The sequence below is a fragment of the Podarcis gaigeae genome (genome assembly GCF_964106915.1).
Source record: "Podarcis gaigeae genome assembly, chromosome: 10".
Taxonomy (NCBI): domain Eukaryota; kingdom Metazoa; phylum Chordata; class Lepidosauria; order Squamata; family Lacertidae; genus Podarcis; species Podarcis gaigeae.
Window position 1 is genome coordinate 18,368,400 of NC_139686.1, and position 22,274 is coordinate 18,390,673.

Sequence of the window (22,274 nt, forward strand, 5' to 3'; positions counted from 1 at the left end):
AGCTCCCCAGAATGCTACTGCTGGAAAGAAAAGTGCTGAACAGAAAATGTCAGGCTTTGGGTCGGATACAGCAGGGCTCTCCTTACTGTTTTAAGTTCTTTGAGCAGCTAAGCAAGGTGCAACATTCAAGCAGAGTATATGTCACAGGTGGGCAACCTGCAATCCTTGACTTAATTGTGGCCCTTGACTTAATTTCAAAACTCCACTGTAGGAGATCAGTTCAGACCTTTGGGTCTGGCAAGAATTCCCCAGTAGCCTGCTGGGTGAGGAAGAAAAGAGTGGGGAAAGTGGGTAGCAGAGAGTGAGAAAAGAGAAGGCAGAAAGTGTTTCCCAACTCATTTTTTATTCAGTATCCAACCACTGCTGGTTTCAGTCCAATTCACAAATGGCAATGCGGCCCAGGCCCCTGACAAAAGGCAGAGCCTTTCAAACTGTGCATTGTGACATGTTAATGTATCAGCTGCAGCATGTAGGTATGTCACACAAATGCTCCCCACACTCCTCCCAGGGCTGGAAAGGGATTAATCTAACCTCCGGTTTGCTAGTAAAACTGAATTACTGTGTCGCAAAATGATGCATGTCTAAAAAGTGTGTCAACAACATGAAGCGCTTAGAAAGTTCTGACCTAAGGAATGTGGCCCTCAACAACAACAACTAAAAAAGGTTCCTCGCTCCTGATGCATGTAATCACGCGGAAGCTCTTAAAGAAGAATTTTCACCACAGAGAATTATGCACCTTATTTCACGCACCATCTCTAGAGGAGGCATGCAAAAGAATGTGCTCCTCTGGAAGTGTCTTCTTCAGATGTGCTTTTCCCAAGAACTCCCTTCATAGTGAGACATCGAAGGTGGCAATGGGCCTTTTCCCTGATGCCACTCCAGCTAAGTACAGTGGTACCTCGGGTTACATATGCTTCAGGTTACATACGCTTCAGGTTACAGACTCCGCTAACCCAGAAATAGTACCTTGGGTTAAGAACTTTGCTTCAGGATGAGAACAGAAATCATGCTCTGGAGGCGCAGCAGCAGCAGGAGGAGGCCCCATTAGCTAAAGTGGTGCTTCAGGTTAAGAACAGTTTCAGGTTAAGAACAGACCTCCGGAACGAATTAAGTACTTAAGCCGAGGTACCACTGTAATGCCCTCCTCAAGGAAGCTCACCAGGCACTGGCTCTGGTGATATTTTGGCACCAGCCAAATACCTTTTCATTTTCATCAGGTCTTTTAATCAGTCCTAACTTTAAGCTGGTCTTATCCTCCATGACTGTTTTTTTATGCTGTATTTATACTTCTTTGCTTTCAACCGTTATTGAATTGTTAATTGTTTTACTTCTTGGCATGAGCCACCCTGAGAACTTGTTGTAGGACATCGTATAAGTACTGTATGTAAATACATATATACTCACACACACAGGGGTTTTGCAAGATTCTATTGTGATACAAGAATGGCTTGCAAAATGCATGTGCATGCATTAATTTACATAAGGCTTATATGGACAGTACCAGCCCTACACACACACACACAGACACACACATTCATTTTGCTGGAAAAATCCCCAGTCTGCTATGCAGATTCCTAGGTAATCAGCATTGGCTGCTATGCACATATATCCCATGTAAAGGTAAAGGTACCCCTGCCCGTACGGGCCAGTCTTGACAGACTCTGGGGTTGTGCGCCCATCTCACTTAAGAGGCCAGGAGCCAGCGCTGTCCGGAGACACTTCCGGGTCACGTGGCCAGCGTGACATCGCTGCTCTGGCGAGCCAGAGCCGCACACGGAAACGCCGTTTACCTTCCTGCTAGAAAGCGGTCCCTATTTATCTACTTGCACCCGGAGGTGCTTTCGAACTGCTAGGTTGGCAGGCGCTGGGACCGAGCAGCGGGAGCACACCCCGCCGCAGGGATTCGAACCGCCGACCTTTCGATCGGCAAGTTCTAGGCGCTGAGGCTTTAACCCACATGTAGCTTACCATGTAGTTTACAGGAATTATATTAATTGTTTCAGCCAGTCAGAGTTTCTGCTGATCAAATTGCATTATTGTATTTTTTATGATTAAATAATGAGGAACTTTTTATTGTAAACCAGCTGGGACATTTCAAGAGAAAATCAGTATATAAATATTTTTAATTAATAAAACTAATCAATAATCTTATGTATAATTTATTGTAAACGTGTTTCATTGTTGTTTGTTTATTATTACACTTCTGTATCCCACCTTTCCCTCAAAGAGCTCAAGGTAACCATACTTGCCTCTCCCTCCCCATATCTCCATTTCATCCACAACACTGAGAGGTAAGGTTAGGCTAAGAGGCCGTGATTGGCCTAAGCTCACCTAGTGAGCTTCACAGCTGAACATCTGAACCCTGGTCTCCCAAGTTCTAGTTGAACATGCTAACTACTGCACGAGATTGTCTCTCAACACTATCAACCCTCTAGTTCAGTATTGTCTTCACTGACTGAGAGCTGCTCTCCGGGGCCACAAATATCCGGGGATATTTCAGGTGCCAGGGATTGAACCTGGAACCTTCTGCATGTGAAGCAGATGCTGTACCACTGAGCTATGGAAACTTAAAGGAAAACATTGTGTAACTTAATGTTATTTGAATAATTGACAATATAGATGACCTCTGATGCCCATTTGGTCCCTGTTGCCTCACTCTTAAGTTATCCCCAAGCAAATGCACTTAGGATCATACGCTTAGATCTACTTATCTCCAATGGGATTAGAGACAAGAGACTCTGAAAACATCTTAGGTATGCTGTAATCACAGAACTCAGTGGGGACTTGCTTCAGAGTAAACATTTATAACATTCACTTGTAAATGTCCCTGTGGGGAATAGAAAGTACAGCAAGAAGTTTCACTGTAATCTGTGGCCTAGCCATTGTAGATTTTGAATTTAAATTACAGATGCTAAGAGGACTGAAAAACAGATACATACACACACACACTCATTAAATAGTATTTTAATCAAAAAGTTTGTGTGTGTAGGTTATAATATTGTTGCATTGTTTTATGGGGTTGGCTACATTTTTGTTGTGAATTTAATCCACTTTCAGCTCATTGTCTGGAAGGGAATCTGGATGTAAGTGATTAACTGCTCACATCTACACAGAGCAGAAGTGATTCCCTTTGAGCTTAATAGGGCTTATTCGCTGCTATAGGATTTCAGTCTAATTATTAATTATTTGGGAACAATGCAAGATATTTTAAGATAACTGGCATTTTCCTAAAATATCCTCAAAATTAAAACATGGCCCATTATTGCTGATGTTTAATTAACCAATGAGAGCCATCCAATCAAATGTAGGTATCCTAAACCAGGAAACTGATTACAAAGAGGAGGTTTATCAGTGAGAAATAAATACTCTAAAGGCGACAACCACCTTTTCTCAAAACATACTTCAATTCCTCTGAATGTTAAGGAGAATTTCTGAAGGAATATATTGCTGCCTTGCAAGGGGCCTTTTCCACCTCTGGGAAAACCCTGAGAAAAGGAGGCTGTAGTTTTTAACACCTTTCCTTTATTATCCTCACAGTGGACACATCAAACCTGAGCCCGGATTTCCCCATTTCTTGCCAGCGGAGGGTTGCATTTCAAAAGGGTTTGGAACAATGTCTCCACCTCACACCTCAGTTCAAGTATTGAAATGGCCTGTCAATGAACCTCTTTACTGCAGGGCAGATGGCACCCTGGAGATGCCCCATATTCTCATGGTGGGCAGGTTCCAGGACTCCACTGATGGAGAAAGAAAGCAAAGCGATTCCTCAGCCTCCCCTCCTTCCTTGCCCCATGAAGCAAAGGGACTGCATGTCATATTTTGGAGATGAGAGAAGGCAAGCAGGGCACAAATGGTCTGTGGGTTTTGTAAGACAATGAAGTGGAATTTCCAAATAAGGCTTCCCTATCTGAGTAATCCGACAACAGAGAGAGAAAACTAAAGGAAGAGAGATCAGTGGGTTGCAGACTTCACTTGCATTATTTGTTTATAAAAGCTTTTTCTGTACTGCCATATCATAAAATATCAGGTTGGTGTACAACATAAAAACTTAAAAGACCATTTTAAAAAATGCAGATAATCATTAAGGTGACTGGCTGATCAAAAATAAAACGTAAACAGCTGCAAATACCTCTATGCTTAAACAGCGTCTTTGAGAGATGCCCAAAAGTCAAAAACAAGGAAGATGCCAGCCAAATCTCTGCTGTAAGAGTATTCCACAGCATGGGACCCATACACTGCTATTCTGCTGAAAGCTCCAACCTGCTTCTCCGCCCCAAGTTCCAGATGTGTGTTGACTCTCCAAACAGGTGGATAACTGAATAATATACCCAGGGAAGTTCTAGAACCCTTCCCAATAGTGTAGATACAGCCAGAGCTTAATCATGGAACCAGGTTCAATGATAATGATAAGCACATCCAGTAATGTTGACTCTGAGCAATGTACAGAGTGCATTTCCCCAATACATTTAGAATAAGAGGTCAGTTGTTTGACTACAGAGCTTATGTCTTCTGGACATTTTTGATTGCATCTGATTTTAAATGCCAATTGTGACCAATAAGCACCTAAAGAGATACAAACAGGTAAGACAGCAAGCGACGCAGCAATCCCTTTGGTCCAATTTCCAAAACAGTGACTATACTGCACACCTGTGCAGTACATAAAGGACATGCATCACACAATTGGAAGCCCTGACTGGCAGTGGGTTCCTTTCTTGTGGGACTGATTTCAAGCATGACACTCTTTAAGCTTCACATAACTTTTCATCAGGCAGAATGCAAAGGTAGCTGCTCTATGTAGTTAGAGGAAACAAGGGAGGTTTTCCAATGCAAATGTTTTAGTCATTTCAGACAATACCATCTCTAATCAGAAAACCTTTTAACACTTCTAGTACATGACACATTGACCAGCAGGGTGTTACAGACAAGTTTCAATGACTCACAGTTTCGGTTCAGTCCATTTGTCCTTTGTATTCAAAAAGGTAGTGAGCTGTAACTCAAGGTATATCTTTGATCAATGCTTCAGGGCAGCCTTCCTCAACCTCAGCCCTCCAGATGTTTTTGGCCTACAACTCCCATGATCCCTAGCTAGCAGGACCAATGGTCAGGGATGATGGAAATTGTAGTCTCACAACATCTGGAGGGCCGAGGTTGAGGAAGCCCGTTTTAGGGATTTATTTAATAGTGAAGCCTGATGCAAGAGTGAGATCTGTTATGCTTAGATACTTTGAAAGAGGGAGGGGAAGACTTTAAATCGGGCACAGCAGTATTAAGGATTGATTGGTCTTTGCAAGTACTGTATCTATCACTATATCTTTGCTACTCCTCAAGCACTTGATCAAGCACTATATGAAATCACACCCTTTTCTTCCATGCAGGTTTCCCTGGCTCTACAAACCACCCACAACCATTTCCCCTTGGCATTAATCTTATCTCCTTTCCTTTCTCCAACCAGTGCTACCTGGAAGCTAGCTGGCTCCCCTTTACTTTCCACCTGCTCTCCCGCCTCTCTCATACAAACTGGCTTTCCCATGACTTTTTAACACCATTTGCTCCATTTTGCATGTGATACTCATGCCACCTACAACCCCTCTCTTTTCTCCTTGGTGCACCATGCTTGCACCCATGTGCAAATCGCCTTCCTACTTCCATATTCTCAGGTGATGATATCCTCAAAGTAGCTCTAGCCTTAATGGTGGACCCCACGCACTTCTACGGCTTTACCCAGCCTCTTAATGCAATGATGGGGAGTCTGTGACCCTGCAGATGTTGCCGGACTACAACTCCCCATCATCCTTTTTTTAAAAAAAGAAGTTTTTATTTATTTTCATGGTACAGAAGATAAATTTTCAGAAAACAATCATTGCAACAGTAAACAACAAATAACGTGTCCTGATGAAATGACAGACTTTTATCATGCCGTGTGTTACAAATTTCATTTGGTTACTCTAAAAGATCACGCCACATTTTCCCATGACTACTAGGTGGATTCCTTGACCACTGGACTGTGCTGGCTGATGGGAACTGGAGTCCAGCAACCTATGAAGGATTGCAGGTTTCCCATCTATCACTTGTTCTAGATAACTCTGCTCTTGGGAGCCCCATTTTCCCCAGGTGTTGCTCTTGACGCCTCCCAGTCCACACCTTCTCATCTCCATCACACCTTCCATGATCCTTGGAACCACCACCCCACCCTCTCCACCCTGGACCCTCACTTACCTATGCTCATGACCCTGCCAAATACAGACGTGTTGTCCACTGTGCTGCAATTCCATCGTCTCTGCCGGAACTGGTACTGGCACTCCTTGATGGCGTTCTTGGCCCCCTCACCAATGTACACCATGTGCTCTTGGTAAAGTTGGCACAGCTTCCTCTGCCCCGGGGAAAGCCCTGGCAGCTGGCTGCACACAGGCTGGGCGCCAATGATGTACATCTCAGGTCTCTGGATTGGGTTCATAGCCAATGACCTGGAATGAGAAACCAACACCATGATGAATCAATCAATCCAATCTCAGGCCAGCTCTCTGTCTCTCTCTGTCTTGTCTGTCTCTTGCAGCCACAGTTTGGCTTTTGAGTCTTTGTCTTTCCAACAGAATGTGGACAGGGCTGGAAGGGGGAGACCCTGCTTGGGGAAATCACAAAGAGACCTCTTAAGAGCCAAGTGGCAGAGACTTCCCTAATTGGGGAAGAGGATTCAAAGTAGCTAACTACTCCCCCCCCCTTTAAAAGGCACCAGCCTCCTACATCGGATGCATAAACTAACACAGCCACACTTCTGGAATTAATTAAATCGGGGTAACCAACAGTTTCCTACAACTGATCAGGAACCAACAGCACACCCCACCAAACACCAGTTTAGGGTCTCTCATCAGGAAATGCCTGCCTTGATCCGAGCTTTGGAAAAAAACAGTCTCCATGTGGACTTTTGGTTTAATAACAGAAGAGTGCCAGGCGCTGCCCAGAAAGTGACAGAAAGTCACAACATAGACCCTGCCGCCCTTTCAAACGAGTTTTCCACAAATGCTGGCAATTTTTAAGTCCTTGGAAGTAAAAACTCCTACTGGTTACAACGGAATTAACTCGAAACTGAGGGTGTCACTTAGTCCGGGCAGGACAACGATGGACGCAAAGGAGAAAACGAAAAAGCCAAGAGAGGGAAGCGTAGCTAGTTAGTCGCATCTATTGAGAGGGGAGAATGTGCTTTTTCAGTCCGTTCCCCTTACTTATCAGAAGTACTTTCAAAGGGGCTTTTTCGAAAAAGAGATTTTTGTTGCAGAAAAGACAAGGCGCCAACAACACACACTGATTCCAACGCGCGCACTGGGTTGTCTTTCGAGTGGCGAACTGCAGAGAGAGTCTGCAAAAGATGCTGTTAAAAGCAGGAACGGGAGGGGCAGTTAGACGACTTCCCCAAAATCCCAAGTCTCCAACACAGCCTCTAAGGCCAGGAGGAAACTCCACGTGCGTTATCCGTCCCCGGGGATTGAGTGCGGAGGTGCTGGTGATGTTGGAGAGAGAAAGCTCCCCTTTTCGTGCCCGGATTCTTCCCTCACCATTCCTCGGGCCCCCCTCCAAAATATACGCAAACACAGGACAAAGGGCAGGAAAAAGTAAGACGGGCATCGCCCGTTGGGTCTCACTCACCACCAGGAGCTGGCCTCGACCAGAAGCTGCGTGCAGCCGCAGAGGAGAGTCAGGCTGAGGATCAGCCGCGTCCCGGGCATGGTGCGCTTCCCGCGGCTCCCGCGTCTTTGCCCGGCCAGGCTGAGACACATCAGGGCTCCCTGCAAGACAAGGAAGGGAAGGGAATGAAAAGGAGGGGAGTCAGCCCGAGAGAGGAGGAGGGAGGGAGGGGGCGCAGCAGCTCCGGCGAGGTGGGAGGGAAGGAGGGATCTCTGCAGCAGGGAGGCTGGCCGCTCGCTTGCTCTCCGCCGCCCCCTCTCCCCAGCCACCGCGCAGGGCGTCTCTGGAGACCTGCTGGGCTTGGAGACGCGCCGGAGATCTTCTCCCAGGGCGCCCACCCTTCTGCATCTCCACCCACCCACGGAGATGGGAGAGGTCGGTGGGTGGCACGAACCGTGGCAGTAGATTCCACTTACAGACTGCACATGCTCAGAGGCATTCACTTCTTGGCTAGGAGGACTAGAGAGAGACACAAAGCAAGTGAGGCAATTCCTCTGGAGGGCTGGCGGGATGATTCATAAAGCAGGGCATGCATCAAAGGGTAGGACGGGGAGGGGAAGCAGCGACAAAAACGAGAGGTCTGGTACTAGTTAAAAATGAGCAAAGTGTGAAAAGGTGGGGAGGTTAACAGGGGCCCTTAAAATCAAGGCATACTTTCCGGCTGGTCTTGCAGCAAGCTTTCAAGTTACACAGCATCCCTTTTTGGACGCAGGTGCTGAAATGTTAGCTGTGCCAGCTTTCGACTTACACATAATTCTTCCTCCTTAACTCTGTATTTTCTTGTTCCTTGAGGCTAAAATGGTTAAGAGCACTTAGGGCTGCTCATCCCTCAGGTGGTTAACCCCTCGGAGGGAAGCAGATTTGAGCTAAGTTCCTCTTAGTGAACAGTGCAATGGTTAACACAGTCCCAGAAGATGGATACGAGGCAGATCTGGTACCACCTGGCATTCTCAAAGCCTTCTATCTTCCTGGAAAGGTCTTTGTCTCCAGCTTACTATTACTAGGCATATCACAGTGGTGAAAGGAGGCTCTGGGGGTGAGCCCTGGCTCAGTTTAAATCCTACAAGGGCTGCTGACCCGATTACACAAAAGCAACTCATGCAGTTGCTTGGCATGGCAACATACTTAGACAGTGGCGCACCTGGCTTGACAATATGCAATCTAGAAATTGCACCCAGGCTTCTTTTTGCAGTGGTTGCAAGGGATGCTGAGGTGGAGCCTTGCATTTGTGTGCCAAAATGCTTTGAGGCATCCCATCTCTTGGATTGTGTGATGCGGATCATTTGGAGCAGGCCTGACCTCCCGCAGAGAAAAAGGGAGGTAAAGGAGAAGGAGGAGAAACAAGAAGAGCAGTACACTAAAATGGGGGGGGGGGGAGAGAACAGAGAAACTTCCCCTGCCCCTCTCATGGCTAATCATCAACTCCATCCCAAAACACACACATGGAGAAGGAGGCTGGAAGGATATCATCTTTCCAGACCAGATCGCTAGAAAACTTGCTCACTTCCTTTCAAAGAGATCCCATTGGCAAGGCTTAATTTGGGGGCAAAGGATCATCCCTGGAAGATATTTTAACGTCAGCACAATTAATTAGTTCATAATAAAGAGGAGAGTGTCTGAACACCTGCAGAGTGTTCTTCCCTTGCTACCATGCACAACCAAATTAGCCAAGGGGGGATGGGTAGGTAATTCAAGTCAATAGGCAAAACTTCCAGGAAAGTATGAGCCAACTCTTGTTTAAAAATTAACTGGAGGGTGGAGGTGGAGAGGAGATGTCTTTCATGGTCCCCACCCCCACCCCCCTTTCGTTCATACTGGAAGGAACATCCTTTTGTCAAGAAGGCTGCATAAGATTGTGTTACTGCTCCTGTTATCTCTTACCCTTTGTGTCAAGAGTAACACAATTTCTGCATATATTTAAAAACAACAGCACATGCCTTCTGACTATCTTGGCAAATCATCCACTTTGAGAGTTGTGTTTGAAAGTTTTGTAAATCATTTCTGCCCTTTCAGAAGTAGTATCTGAAGATTTGTAAAAACAAAACAAAGGGGCTTAGGTCACCTTAATTATCAACAGATTTATTGTGTCAAGAGTAACACAAATTCTGCAGATAGATAGATAGATAGATAGATAGATAGATAGATAGATACATAGATACATAGATTATATTTAAAAATGGGCTTTCTGGAAAATGACTCATTTAGAAACCTGTGTTCAAAGGTTTTGTAAATCATCACATCTCTTCAGAAGTACCTGAAGATTTGTGGCACCTTAAAAATTAACGAATTTATTATAGTGTAAACTTCTGTAGCCTAGAGTTCACTTTAGCATGCATTTGGTGAAGTGGACTCTAGCCCACAAAAGCTTCAGCCACAATAATTTTTTAGTTTTTAAGATGCCACGATACTTCACTATTTTAGCTATTTTAGCATGACTACTCTTATGGAAGCTGCATGGGGGGTGGGGGGAAGCAGGTTTCACAGGATCATTTGTGACATTTTAAATCAGCTCAAACCCAAATTAGGGCAATCCACTAATTTGGCTGTAGCTCATCAAAAGAGCTCAGCTTCACCAGCAGAGATATGGATATGGGGCACTCAATGGCCATGTCACTTTCAGCACTGGAATTCATACTTAGTTTAGGGAGGGTGCATGACTGTGTCCATACTGAGCTTTGAATGGGAACTCTTTACTGGAGCCTACTGCCCTTTAGGGCTGCTGCTATAGCAGGAAATTTACATAGACCTTTAAAGTGCACCAGACCCATTACTCGCCCTGAAATCAGGCATATAAAACCTTGGGACTGCCTAATGTTGTCTGACTACAATTCTCATTATCCCTGACAGTTAGCCATACTGGCTGAGGCTGATGGGATTTGCAGCCCAAAACATCTGAAGGGCACCAGGTTGGGCAAGGCTGATCTGAAAGGTCACAGGCTCCCCATCGCTTCCTTGTAAGACAACAGATATGCTCACTGGTGCACTTTCTGATTGTGGGAGATAATGCAAGCACACAAATTGCTCAGAGTAGTACACTGAACGAGTAGGGAAGAGGGGGCAAACCCTTCTTTTCCTACCTCAGATGTGGCTGCAATCCTATGCTTACCTACCACAGAGTAAATCCCATTAAACTCAATGGGACCTAACTTCTGAATGCACTGTGTGAATATTGGAGGAGGAGGGGTTGCAGCCAAATGCATGCAGGGTCAATCCCAGGTATCTCTAGTTATTAGCAGGGTTTGGGAAATGCACTGTCAGAGAGAGAGAGAACTGATAACACCCGGTTAGATAGTCTGATTAGGAATGAGAGGGCTCCACACATTATAAAGAGGCAGCCGATGAAGACAATGATGGAGTATCGTTGCAGGGTGGGGCTTAACTCAGCCCCAAGGGATGGCTCCAAGGCATTTGGTATTAGCCCATCAGGGGGCGCCCCAGAGGCACTTCTGCTCCCCTTCCAGAGAGCATGGTGGCGGCTCGCTAGCAGGTGTGCAGCGCATGGTCCGGCGAAGGCAGATCAAAGGGAGTGAAACCTCCTTCCTTTGTCATGCAGAGCCTTCCCGGAAATGACCTGGCCTCTATGGCAGGGGACTAACAGCTCCCCCGCAATTCCTCCCGAAAATAAACCTCCTCTTCAAAAGGACTCCCTGTAATAACCCCGCTCACTCACGGTCCTGCCCCTCCTTCCAACCCCGAGGGCAGGAGGTTTGTGTATGTAAGTGAGGGTGGGGGAAAGCAGCCAAGATGGAGCAAGAGATAGGGCTGGCACCACCAGAGCCTAATGGCTTTATGGAGGGGGAGAGAGCCGGCTCAGGGAACTTCAGGCAAAACTTCAAAGGCTCTCCTCTTGTCCAAACATCAGATCCTCAAACCCACAGGCAAGCCGTGGCCAGAGATTCTGTTGCATCACTTCCTAATACTCCCTTCCAGTCTCTAAACTGGTACAGATCCTGTGCTTCATTTCTACAATGAGAGGTTTTGGGGCTCAAATTCACCTGAGAATCCGGAAGCTGCCCCATCTTACAAATTGTGATTCTTGGGTGGCATTGCACTTTGCACATGCTCAAAGGCACCCTCATCTTCACAGCTCATCTGCAGCACAGAAAACGGGTGCTGCTGCTGAGCCTTATTGTTGGCTCATAGTTATGAATGATGACTGTGGAATCACTTACTTTGGGAATGAGCCATCAGATGAAACACCAGCTTGAAAAGGACTATTTGCTGAAACTGATGTTTTACAGGTGAGCCATAGTATTTTTATTATTGTTGTTGTTTATGATCTTGCTTTGGGAATGAGTCTATAGATCAAACATCCATGTGGATTTCAGGGTTCTAGTAAAAAAACAAAGCAGACCCAAAAGCCTGAACCTCCCCAAGCCTCATGCACAAATTCCAGGGGAAACACAGGCATAGAAAAATTTCCCCAAACCTGACACAAGTAAACCTCATTTCAAATTAAACCCCCAAAGGCAACTCTTTCCTTGTTTAAACTGTGAAAATGCTGTGCTGCAAGGACATTGCAGAAGGATATATGACATCTGTCTCGGCTACAACTACCTTGAAGTATAGGTAGATCTAATTCCACACTGCTTGAATAGAGGACACCTTCAAATAAAGGACTGTCTTCTGTAAAGTAGGACCCATGGCCACCCTAGTCCTTCATTTCCGAAAAGAGAGGCTGAAGATGATGCCTACAAGTCATACAAATCACATTGTCTGACCAAGGGCAAATAAGGGTCACAGCTCTCCAGTATTACTAGCAACCACAGGAGATGAATTTTATTTGTTTATTTCAGTTATATCCCACCTTTCTTCCAAGGAGCTCAAGGTAGTGGGCATGGTCCTCCCCTTCTCCTTTAATCCTCACAACAACCCTGTTGAGGTAGGTTAAGCTGAGAGGCAGGACTGGCCAGGGTCACCCAATGCGCTTCAGTTTGCCAAGGATTCTAACTATTACACCACACTGCTCTTAATTTTAATCAGGACCACAGTGCTTAAGGAATTTTTGCAACCATTTCACTGTGTCCTTTTCCTCTTTAAAGCTCATGAAGCTGCTATTTTCCCTGCAGGGCAACACACACACATATCGTATTGAGACCTGTATATTTCGCTCCATGGAGCAAGTAATAGCTGTGGGAAAGGGATTCCAACTGGGAAACAACACTAAGTGGAAATTTCCCCTTTCCCCAGCACAGCAGTGCAGATCTAAATTGCATGCAAACACACTGGCACATACACACATGTGAGGCTGCTATTACGTTTTTAAGTGTAGTTTGACCCTTGGTGTTTAGGAGCAGTCTTTGGTTCCCAGGAATGAGATCAGTGGTTCCTCCTGTTCATCTTAAATAGCATCCCTGCTCCATCATGCTGATTATAGGTTGGGTCATCATCACACATACATACGGTCTCTACACACCAGGTTCCTCCTGGAAGAGACAAAGAAGGACACTGACAAACTGGAACGTGTCCAGAGGAGGGCAACCAAAATGGTCAAAGGCCTGGAAACGATGCCTTATGAGGAACGGCTAAGGGAGCTGGGCATGTTTAGCCTGGAGAGGAGGAGGTTAAGGGGTGATATGATAGCCATGTTCAAATATATAAAAGGATGTCACATAGAGGAGGGAGAAAGGCTGTTTTCTGCTGCTCCAGAGAAGCGGACACGGAGCAATGGTTCCAAACTACAAGAAAGAAGATTCCACCTAAACATTAGGAAGAACTTCCTGACAGTAAGAGCTGTTCGACAGTGGAATTTGCTGCCAAGGAGTGTGGTGGAGTCTCCTTCTTTGGAGGTCTTTAAGCAGAGGCTTGACAACCATATGTCAGGAGTGCTCTGATGGTGTTTCCTGCTTGGCAGGGGGTTGGACTCGATGGCCGTTGTGGTCTCTTCCAACTCTATGATTCTATGGTTCAGATGTAGATCAGCCCTGGGGCCAAAGTTCTGTTGCAATAATTTGGGTCCCAAAAGGTTCCCTTCTTTCTCCCCTGCCAAGCTTCCCACTCCAGGATTCTTGGTCTGCAACCGATCGGTTTACGATCCAAGGTATGCAAGCAACTACGTTTCATAGATATCCTCATAAACACCAGCAGCGATCATCAATCACCAAAGCTCAAGAGTTCAGGGGCCGCTGAAGCATTTTTATTTTCAGATTCCTATAAGCTGCTACAGCAAAGCTGCTGTGTTTGTTTGCACCAAAGCTGTGCTTGCTGCACTGCCTCATATGTGATGTACCTGCTGTTCCTGATGGCCTGTTACACCTGGCAGGCAGATGTGAGACCTGCCAGCCCCAGAATGAGCCTTGGGACAAAAAATACCTTGTATGATTGGCTCTCCGAAGGAAAGGAAAGCACACTATCTAGGCACAGCAGGATCTGCAACTGACAAAAACTGGGCTGCATTATTCCCATCTTATATACCATACCTCTTCCAGCTCTCCAACCTTGTTTGTTACATATGTGTGCTGGAGGAGGGGAACGGTATATTTCTGTTAAGATTTCTTCTTTTCTTAAAAAGAAGTGATGGGTAGAATGGAAAATTCTGCCTGCCTGTCTAGAGAGGAAGGAAGTTGCGTGTGGATGGATGGTTTTTCCATAATAAATGCCGAATCGGCACAGAGATGGCGCAACGTCACTGAAAAGCATTGCCAGCCAGTCCCAGGTATAGGCATCTGCATGCATAGGTTCATTCAGAGACACACTGGGTTAGAATCTGGTTTCTGGATGCTGGACACAAGGGAGCCTTCTTGGACCACAAGAAAGAGTTTGGGAGAGCTGCAAAACTGTAAACATCTTGTTCGGGAGCAGGGACCCTTCAGCACTGAGGAATTTGAGCCTAAATTATGTAGATTGAACTCCAGTTCATGGTTTGAATGATAAAGTTTTGAAAGGGGAAACTGTGTTGGGAAAATATGAGGTGCTGAGCACAACAAGTTCCTTATGAGACAGTTAAGGAGCCCTTGATATGGTGCTACAATCCTTGCAGCAATCCTATGCACATTTTCTTTTGTGCCTGCCTCAATGGAGTCAGCAAGACATAGATGAATAAATATGTAAATAGTCAGGTTACAGTTCTGTCAATAGTAAGTGACATTATTTAGCTGTTCTTTCCCTGCAGGTGATGACTTAACCTTGCCTTGCTTCACCTTATAACAATCCTGGCAAATCTTGATGGCACCTATACAAGGGTTCCAGTCTAAATAAAGACCTTGGTTCTACACATAGAACAACCTCTTGGAGATCATCATGTCACCCAGAACTCCTGTCCCAGCCTTGAGCCTGCCACCTGCCACAAACAAAGAAGCCTCCATTCATCCTCTCATAACCTTAAAGCAGGCTTCCTCAACCTCAGCCCTCCAGATATTTTTGGATTACAACTCCCATGATCCGTAGCTAGCAGGACCAGTGGTCAGGAATGATAGGAACTGTAGTCTCAAAACATATGGAGGGCCGAGGTTGAGGAAGCCCTCTTTAAAGAGACCTATCAATAAATTAGTTAATGTTCAGACGTAGAACATGCTGCCTTCAGATGTTGTGGACCATAACTTCCATCACACCCAGTCAGCATGGCCAATGGCCAAGGTATATGGGAGTTGTAGACAGGGAGTCCACATTGACTACCCCTGTCTTAGAATGCCCTCTCTTGTGTAGGTTTCCTCAGAAGAAAGTCTTGTGTCCAATGGTGCTTACTTCCAAAGTAGCCTTACAGCCCGAACCTTTGGATCTTCACTGACTTCATTAACTGGAGTTTGCTTCAGGACAAGCATGCATAGGATTGAATCTCTCCAAAGACTCCAGTATAACTAACTTCTTTGGAATGAACTAGATGTCATGTTAGTCACATTTTGTTTAATTTTGTGACTCAGAGTATTCTTTTAACTTGCAATACTCACAGAGGACCCCAATCAGGATTGGGTTCATGGCATGAGGGGATGGTTTTAATTCCTCCCTTTGCCATTTTCACCACTGACAATCACATGTACATATGCAAATGTACACACACCAAAGTTGCTATTTGCCTTGAGGCTGCTGTTTGAATTTTTGAATCATGCTACAAGTGTTTCTTCACTAGTTCCCTTTGTCCAAAGTCTGATTGTATTCCCTCTATCTTCTTTGCCCAAGGGAGACAGATGATATGCCCTGCCCATCTTTGACATCAGTGAAGAATTCAGGGACTGAAACCAATGACAACATGGAGGGAGCAATAAACCATAGGATGATGGTACAACAGAGTGCAAACAGGAATTCCTCTCATGGTGCACCAATTCTCTTGTGGTTATTTCTGGCTGAGAACCTAAGACTGAAGTACAGTACAGTGGTACCTTGGGTTACAGACGCTTCAGGTTACAGACGCTTCAGGTTACAGACTCAGCTAAACCAGAAATAGTACCTCAGGTTAAGAAATTTGCTTCAGGATCAGAACAGAAATCGTGTGCCAGCGGCAGCGGGAGGCCCCATTAGCTAAAGTGGTACCTCAGTTTAAGAACAGTTTCAGGTTAAGAACGGACTTCCAGAATGAATTGAGTTCTTAACCCGAGGTACTACTGTATTTCATTAAGCCTCTTAACGTGGTATTTATGTGACTGAACCTTTGGGAGTTAATAATAATTAAAAAAAGAGAGCTCAGAGCAGAGCCATAGAAATCAAAGAGTGCAGATGTCTCAGTCCAGTCTGAAATATTTTAATGATTTGTCTTTAAACACCACCACCAATGGACTCACTTAAACCTCTGTTTTTTCAGAGGAGGAACTGGAGGCTGAAGTGAACGACACCACCACCAATCACTGCCAACATATAGGGCTCCCAAACATTCTTTCATCTGGGAAGATGTAAAAAAGGCTATGGGTTGGATCCAGACTTAGGCTGTGTTCACTCTGTTTGTAGCACAAGAATGTGGTATTTTCCAGTCTAAAATGGTTCACACTCATCCTCAACATGTTGGTTTCAATCTAGAATGATTCTAGATCCTGCAGTCCACAAGGGTGGGTGTGGTTACTTGATACATGTTTGAAAACCCTCCCCTTGATTAGGTTTCCCATGCCATTTTGTCCCAGCCCCCATCCTAGTTAAGAAAGAAGTGGTGATTGCAATCTTGGTACAGTACAGGTCTAGCTGTTGGAAAGATGTGGATACCAACTTGCTGGGATCACCTGCATCTGTTTTTATCTGTTTTCAAGTGGACATACTCCAGGTAATGTAGAATCAATCTGCAATGAGATTTTATTTTCCACATAAAACATGTTTTTCCAAGAAGGACTCTTCAGAGGCAAAAAAATGCACTACTGTAGATCAAGATTGTGTGTGGACTACAGGGGGGGGAAAACCCTACTACTCAGTCTTCATTGTTTTGAGAATAATATATCTTGTGTACACAGCCCTTGTAACAACAACAACAACATCAACAACATTTTATTTATACCCCGCCCTCCCCAGCCAAGACCGGGCTCAGGGCGGCTAACAACCAATAATAAAAACAAGTTGATTAAATACGATTTAAAAAACAAGATTAAAATACAACATTAAAACATTAGGATGCAGCCTCTTCACAGGAGGAGAAAGGAAAAAGAAAGAGGGGGAGGAAATAAAACTGATTCTAAGCCAAAGGCCAGGCGGAACAACTCTATCTTACAGGCCCTACGGAAAGAAATCAGATCCCACAGGGCTCATGCACCCAGTGAAATCAATGCCACTTTAGTCATCTCATTTATTTCAGTGGGTCTACTCTAAATATAAGCCTAAATCACATCACTCATGCACATATGCAAATGCAAACACAAACCCAAGCAGCTATTTGCCCTGAAGCTACTATTTTATTCTATTCTATTTTCACAAGCCTTTCATTACAAGTTCCTTTTATCCAAAGTCTGATTGTGTTCCCTCTTATCTTCTCCCTCCAAAGGAGACAGATTATGTGCCCTGCCCTTCTGCGACATCATTGAAGAATTCAGCACTGATACCAAGGATAACATGGATGGAGCAATAAACTGAAAAGCGCTTGCACGACAGGTTGCAAACAAGAGTTCCTCGCATGCTGCACCTAGCAGGGAAACCTCTCCTCTTAATCTTTTCTTCCATGAGTGGAATGTTTCTGGGTCTACACCAGGGGTAGGCAACCTAAGGTCCGTGGGCCGGATGTGGCCCAATCGCCTTCTAAATCCGGCCAACAGACGGTCTGGGAATCAGCATGTTTTTACATGAGCAGAATGTGTGCTTTTATTTAAAATGCATTTCTGGGTTATTTGTGGGGCATAGGAATTCGTTCATTTCCCCCCCCCCCAAAAAAAAATAGTCTGGCCCACCACATGTCTGAGGGATGGTGGACCAGCCCACGGCTGAAAAAGGTTGCTGACCCCTGGTCTACACATTGGCTCATTCTGGTCTACACATTGGCTCATTCTCTTTGCTTCCTGCTGCACTCAAATAGCCACCATATGAAAGTGGTGTCTCCTGCTCCATCCATCTTTCTTGTCTGAACTGGAGAATGGCCAGAAGAAATGTAAAGGGTTTCTTAAAAACTGGGACGCAGGTGGCGCTGTGGGTTAAAGCCTCAGTGCCTAGGGCTTGCTGATCGAAAGGTCTGCGGTTCGAATCCCTGCGGCGGGGTGCGCTCCCGCTGCTCGGTCCCAGCGCCTGCCAACCTAGCAGTTCGAAAGCACCTCCGGGTGCAAGTAGATAAATAGGGACCGCTTACCAGTGGGAAGGTAAACGGCGTTTCTGTGTGCGGCTCTGGCTCGCCAGAGCAGCGATGTCACACTGGCCACGTGACCCGGAAGTGTCTCCGGACAGCGCTGGCCCCTGGCCTCTTGAGTGAGATGGGCGCACAACCCCAGAGTCTGTCAAGACTGGCCTGTACGGGCAGGGGTACCTTTACATTTACCTAGGCTGTTGGCCACAGCCGCCTCCTGTGGCAGGGAGTTCCAGAATTCATCTCTCTGCTGCTTTAACTCTTGCACCTTTCCTCCCCCGCCAGGTGCGCGCCAGGTGCCATCGCCTCCCCGTGAACCTTTACCTTTACCTCTTAAAAACTGGGGTTGCTATCTGGAGCAATGGAGCAACATTTCAGGTCTGGGTTGGAAACAGGCTATTGTCTGGTTCATCAGACTCTTGAGTGTTATTCTCCAGCTGAAGGAAATGTGTCTTACATGAGGTGTGGGGAACCCTTTATAGCTCAAGGCAGGGCCACATGTAGACAAGGGTGGCGCTGTGATTTAAACCACAGAGCCTAGGGCAATGGGGTGAACCTCTGTTGCTCGGTCCCTGATCCTGCCAACCTAGCAGTTCGAAAGCACGTCAAAGTGCAAGTAGATAAGTAGGTACCGCTCCGGCGGGAAGGTAAACAGCGTTTCCGTGTGCTGCTCTGGTTCACCAGAAGCAGCTTAGTCATGCTGGCCACATGAGCCGGAAGCTGTCTGCAAACAAACGTCGGCTCCCTCGGCCAGTAAAACGGACTTAACGGTCAGGTGTCCCTTTACCTTTACCTTTAGGGTCACATTTGCTCATGAGAAACCTGGGGAACGCATGGCAGTGGTGGGTGGGACCAGAAGCAAAAATGTTCAGAGCAATGGATGTGATTCTCTTACCTTTGTGGTGTGTGCCATGTTCCAACCATGCAAAAGCTAGAGGATTCCATAATCCTCTCTATTTTCCATCCAGGCAAGCAAGAGCCATTATCACAGTTCAAGAACACATTCCAACCAAGTAAAATCACTCCGGAGGCACAGAGTAGGGCCATTAAGAAGTATATGGTCTGGACTCTAGAGAGAGTCTAAAGGACCAGATAAGGAGGCATGGAAGACTGCATTTGCCCCACCCATTGCCCCTGGGCATGAGATTCCCTACCCTATTTCACAGCCATGTAAAGAAAAGCTATACACCTGTTTCCTGAGATAAAGATGAATACTTTTTTTTGCCTTGGATGAGTGGCTTAATGTAAATGCTTTATATGTTTTCATTATATTGTAAATCACTTCCAGATGCCTCATAGGCAGCAATTCAAAAATTAAATAATATAATTCAAAAATGTAATAATAATAATAATAATAATAATAATAATAATAATAACAACAACACATCCAGCTTTTCAAAATATGTTAACACAGAACAACAGTACCTCCTGGGAGTGTGGTACTGTAACTTTTAACAAATTTGAAAAACTGAAGTCTTGGACAGAAAATGTTGATGCAAAGTTTCTTATTCAATATTGAATGTTTTATTATCATTTAATATGGAAAAAAGCTACTGATGTTTAAACTCAAGGCACAAGAGAGGTAAGGTAAAGGTAAAGGTACCCCTGCCCGTACGGGCCGGTCTTGCCAAACTCTAGGGTTGTGCACTCATCTCACTCTATAGGCCGGGAGCCAGCGCTGGCTGCAGACACTTCTGGGTCACATGGCCAGCATGACAAGCTGCATCTGGCGAGCCAGCGCAGCACACGGAACGCCATTTACCTTCCCGCTGGTAAGCGGTCCCTATTTATCTACTTGCACCCGGGGGTGCTTTTGAACTGCTAGGTTGGCAGGCGCTGGGACCAAACGACGGGAGCGCACCCCGCCGCAGGGATTCGAACCGCCAACCATGCGATCGGCAAGTCCTAGGCGCTGAGGTTTTACCCACAGCGCCACCCGCGTTAGAGAGGTATTGCTGCTCTAATTCTAGATGACGAAAGATGTGTACCATTGTAGTGCCACTGATATACACAACAGTTGAGTGGTTTTCACATGGTAGCACAAAGAGAAAAAGGTCTCAGCCCACTAGAAGCTTACAATTTAACATTTGACAGTAGGGAGAGACAGCAGGAAGAGGTGAGGGCAGAAATGGAAACAGAATTAACAGCAAATCCTCTTGCAAGTACTTGGTCTCCACAGAAGTTGGGCTGAAGGATATGAGATTAAACAAGGGGTTCACGGATCAGCAAAAATAATAATAGCCTTGTGTTTCACTAGAAACATCTGATTGACTAATAACATTTTTTCAAAATCACTTTTTTGGCACTGGATATTACAAGACAAATGCAGGAGGACATGCCAGCGCAAGTGTTTAGGATTGGCTGCCAGAAGCTTAGGAACATAGGAATGACCATAGCGAGTCAGAGCAGTTGTGCCCCTATTCCATTCCAAACTCTCATTTCTTTTGGAAGCCAGCAGCAAAGGACTCAGAGAATACAAGAGATTCATCAGTATGATCCCAGAACCAGGGTTTTGTTTGTTACAGACAGCTGTAACCCAATTAAAATCTGAAAGTGATCCTTCTCCAAGATAAGTTCGTTTACTGATTGCATTTATGACCTTAGATAAAGGATTTGCTGCAGGTAAGGTTTTATTAGGCAACTAAAGAAATGAATAGAACCATAAAGGGGAGGGGGACACCCCAAAAGATGTAATCTAGAGAACACTTGAGTGGTGGTATTCCAACAGCTGCCATTTTTCCTCCTTATTGTCATCTGTTTTTAAACTTGTCTCCCACAATGTGCGTGATTGTAATTTTAATTCAAGTAAAAGGACAAATCATGAAACCATTAAATTGAGAATGCTTTAAAGCTTGTACCAAGAATCATGCTCCATGTAGTGGCTTCTCTAGCCATGTTTGGAGTGAAAATTAGCACAGTCCATATCCCACCTAGACTATAGAATTATTAACTTTCAAAAATCAAGTAAGAATATGAGAAATATATTCTACTACCTCCATATCTGGGTATGATTTTAATAACCCATTTACTACTCTAGGGAGCTATGGTGAAGTACTATGATTTTCCTGCCAAATTCTCTTGCTTTGCTCTTTCCTACATGAACAGTCTACTATCTTTGGGAAATGGTAGCTATTATTTCCTCCCCTGTGAACAAAAGAGTAGTTTCCTCTACCAAGGAAGATTTAAATTTCAGAAACAGCATTGGTGGCAGGGGAGAGGCTACCCCACCACCCGTTCTGTGGCCCAAATTTGATCATATTTGTAAACTGCTTTGAGGTTTTCTTACAATCGAACAATATATCAATTTTGCGAAATCAATAAATAAAATTATTTGGTATGGGTGCATTTCCTATTAAGGTGTTTTAAACCATGGGGAGAACCAGGTCCCAGTTGCTCCCTAATATTATGCATGTTTCCAAAGTTCAATAGAGCTTACTTAGGCTATATGCACACCATATATTAAATGGATATGGATTCCCTGCAAAGAATCCTGGGAACTGTAGCATGCCCCTCAGAGCTATAATTCCCAGCACTCTTCACAATCTAGTTACAGTGGTACCTCTGGATGCGAACGGGATCCGTTCCGGAGCCCCATTCGCACCCTGAAGCGAACGCAACCCGTGTCAGCGGGTCGCGATACGCTGCTTCCGCGTATGCGCATGACGTCATTTTGACTGTCTGCACATGCACAAGTGGCAAAACCCGGAAGTAACACACTCCATTACTTCCGGGTCACCGCGGAGCGCAACCCAAAAATACTCATCCCAAAGCTACTTCAACCCGAGGTATGACTGTACCAGGATTCTTTGAGACAAGTCATGTACGCTTGTTCTGCATTGTCCTCCTCCCTTGTGAACAGGGATTGCAACCTGAAGCATGCAGCAGCTGCTCTCCTGAAAGACTCTGAGGCCCAGGG

At 45.3% G+C, this 22,274-nt stretch overlaps 1 protein-coding gene and 1 long non-coding RNA gene across 8 annotated transcripts in view; one reads left to right on the forward strand and one right to left on the reverse strand.

The window, feature by feature from the left end:
* WNT5B (Wnt family member 5B) overlaps positions 1–22,274 on the reverse strand; it is a 137,863-nt gene that overhangs the window by 11,766 nt on the left and 103,823 nt on the right. For 5 of the 7 annotated variants that reach the window (XM_083700658.1, XM_083700655.1, XM_083700654.1 and 2 more), the window contains 2 exons: positions 7,642–7,781; positions 6,217–6,464 (listed from right to left, as the gene is read on the reverse strand). In XM_083700658.1, coding sequence (XP_083556784.1) covers positions 6,217–6,464; positions 7,642–7,772 — 379 coding nt within the window. In that variant the 5' untranslated portion in view covers positions 7,773–7,781. Of the gene's footprint in view, positions 1–6,216; positions 6,465–7,641; positions 7,782–8,821; positions 9,042–12,237; positions 12,333–22,274 lie in introns of those variants that run through there. The other 2 variants (XM_083700660.1, XM_083700656.1) reach the window with 2 other exon arrangements.
* Positions 11,709–16,811, forward strand: LOC310826359. The gene is made up of 3 exons (XR_014555787.1): positions 11,709–11,921; positions 15,796–15,895; positions 16,728–16,811. It is a non-coding gene; the product is annotated as an uncharacterized lncRNA (long non-coding RNA).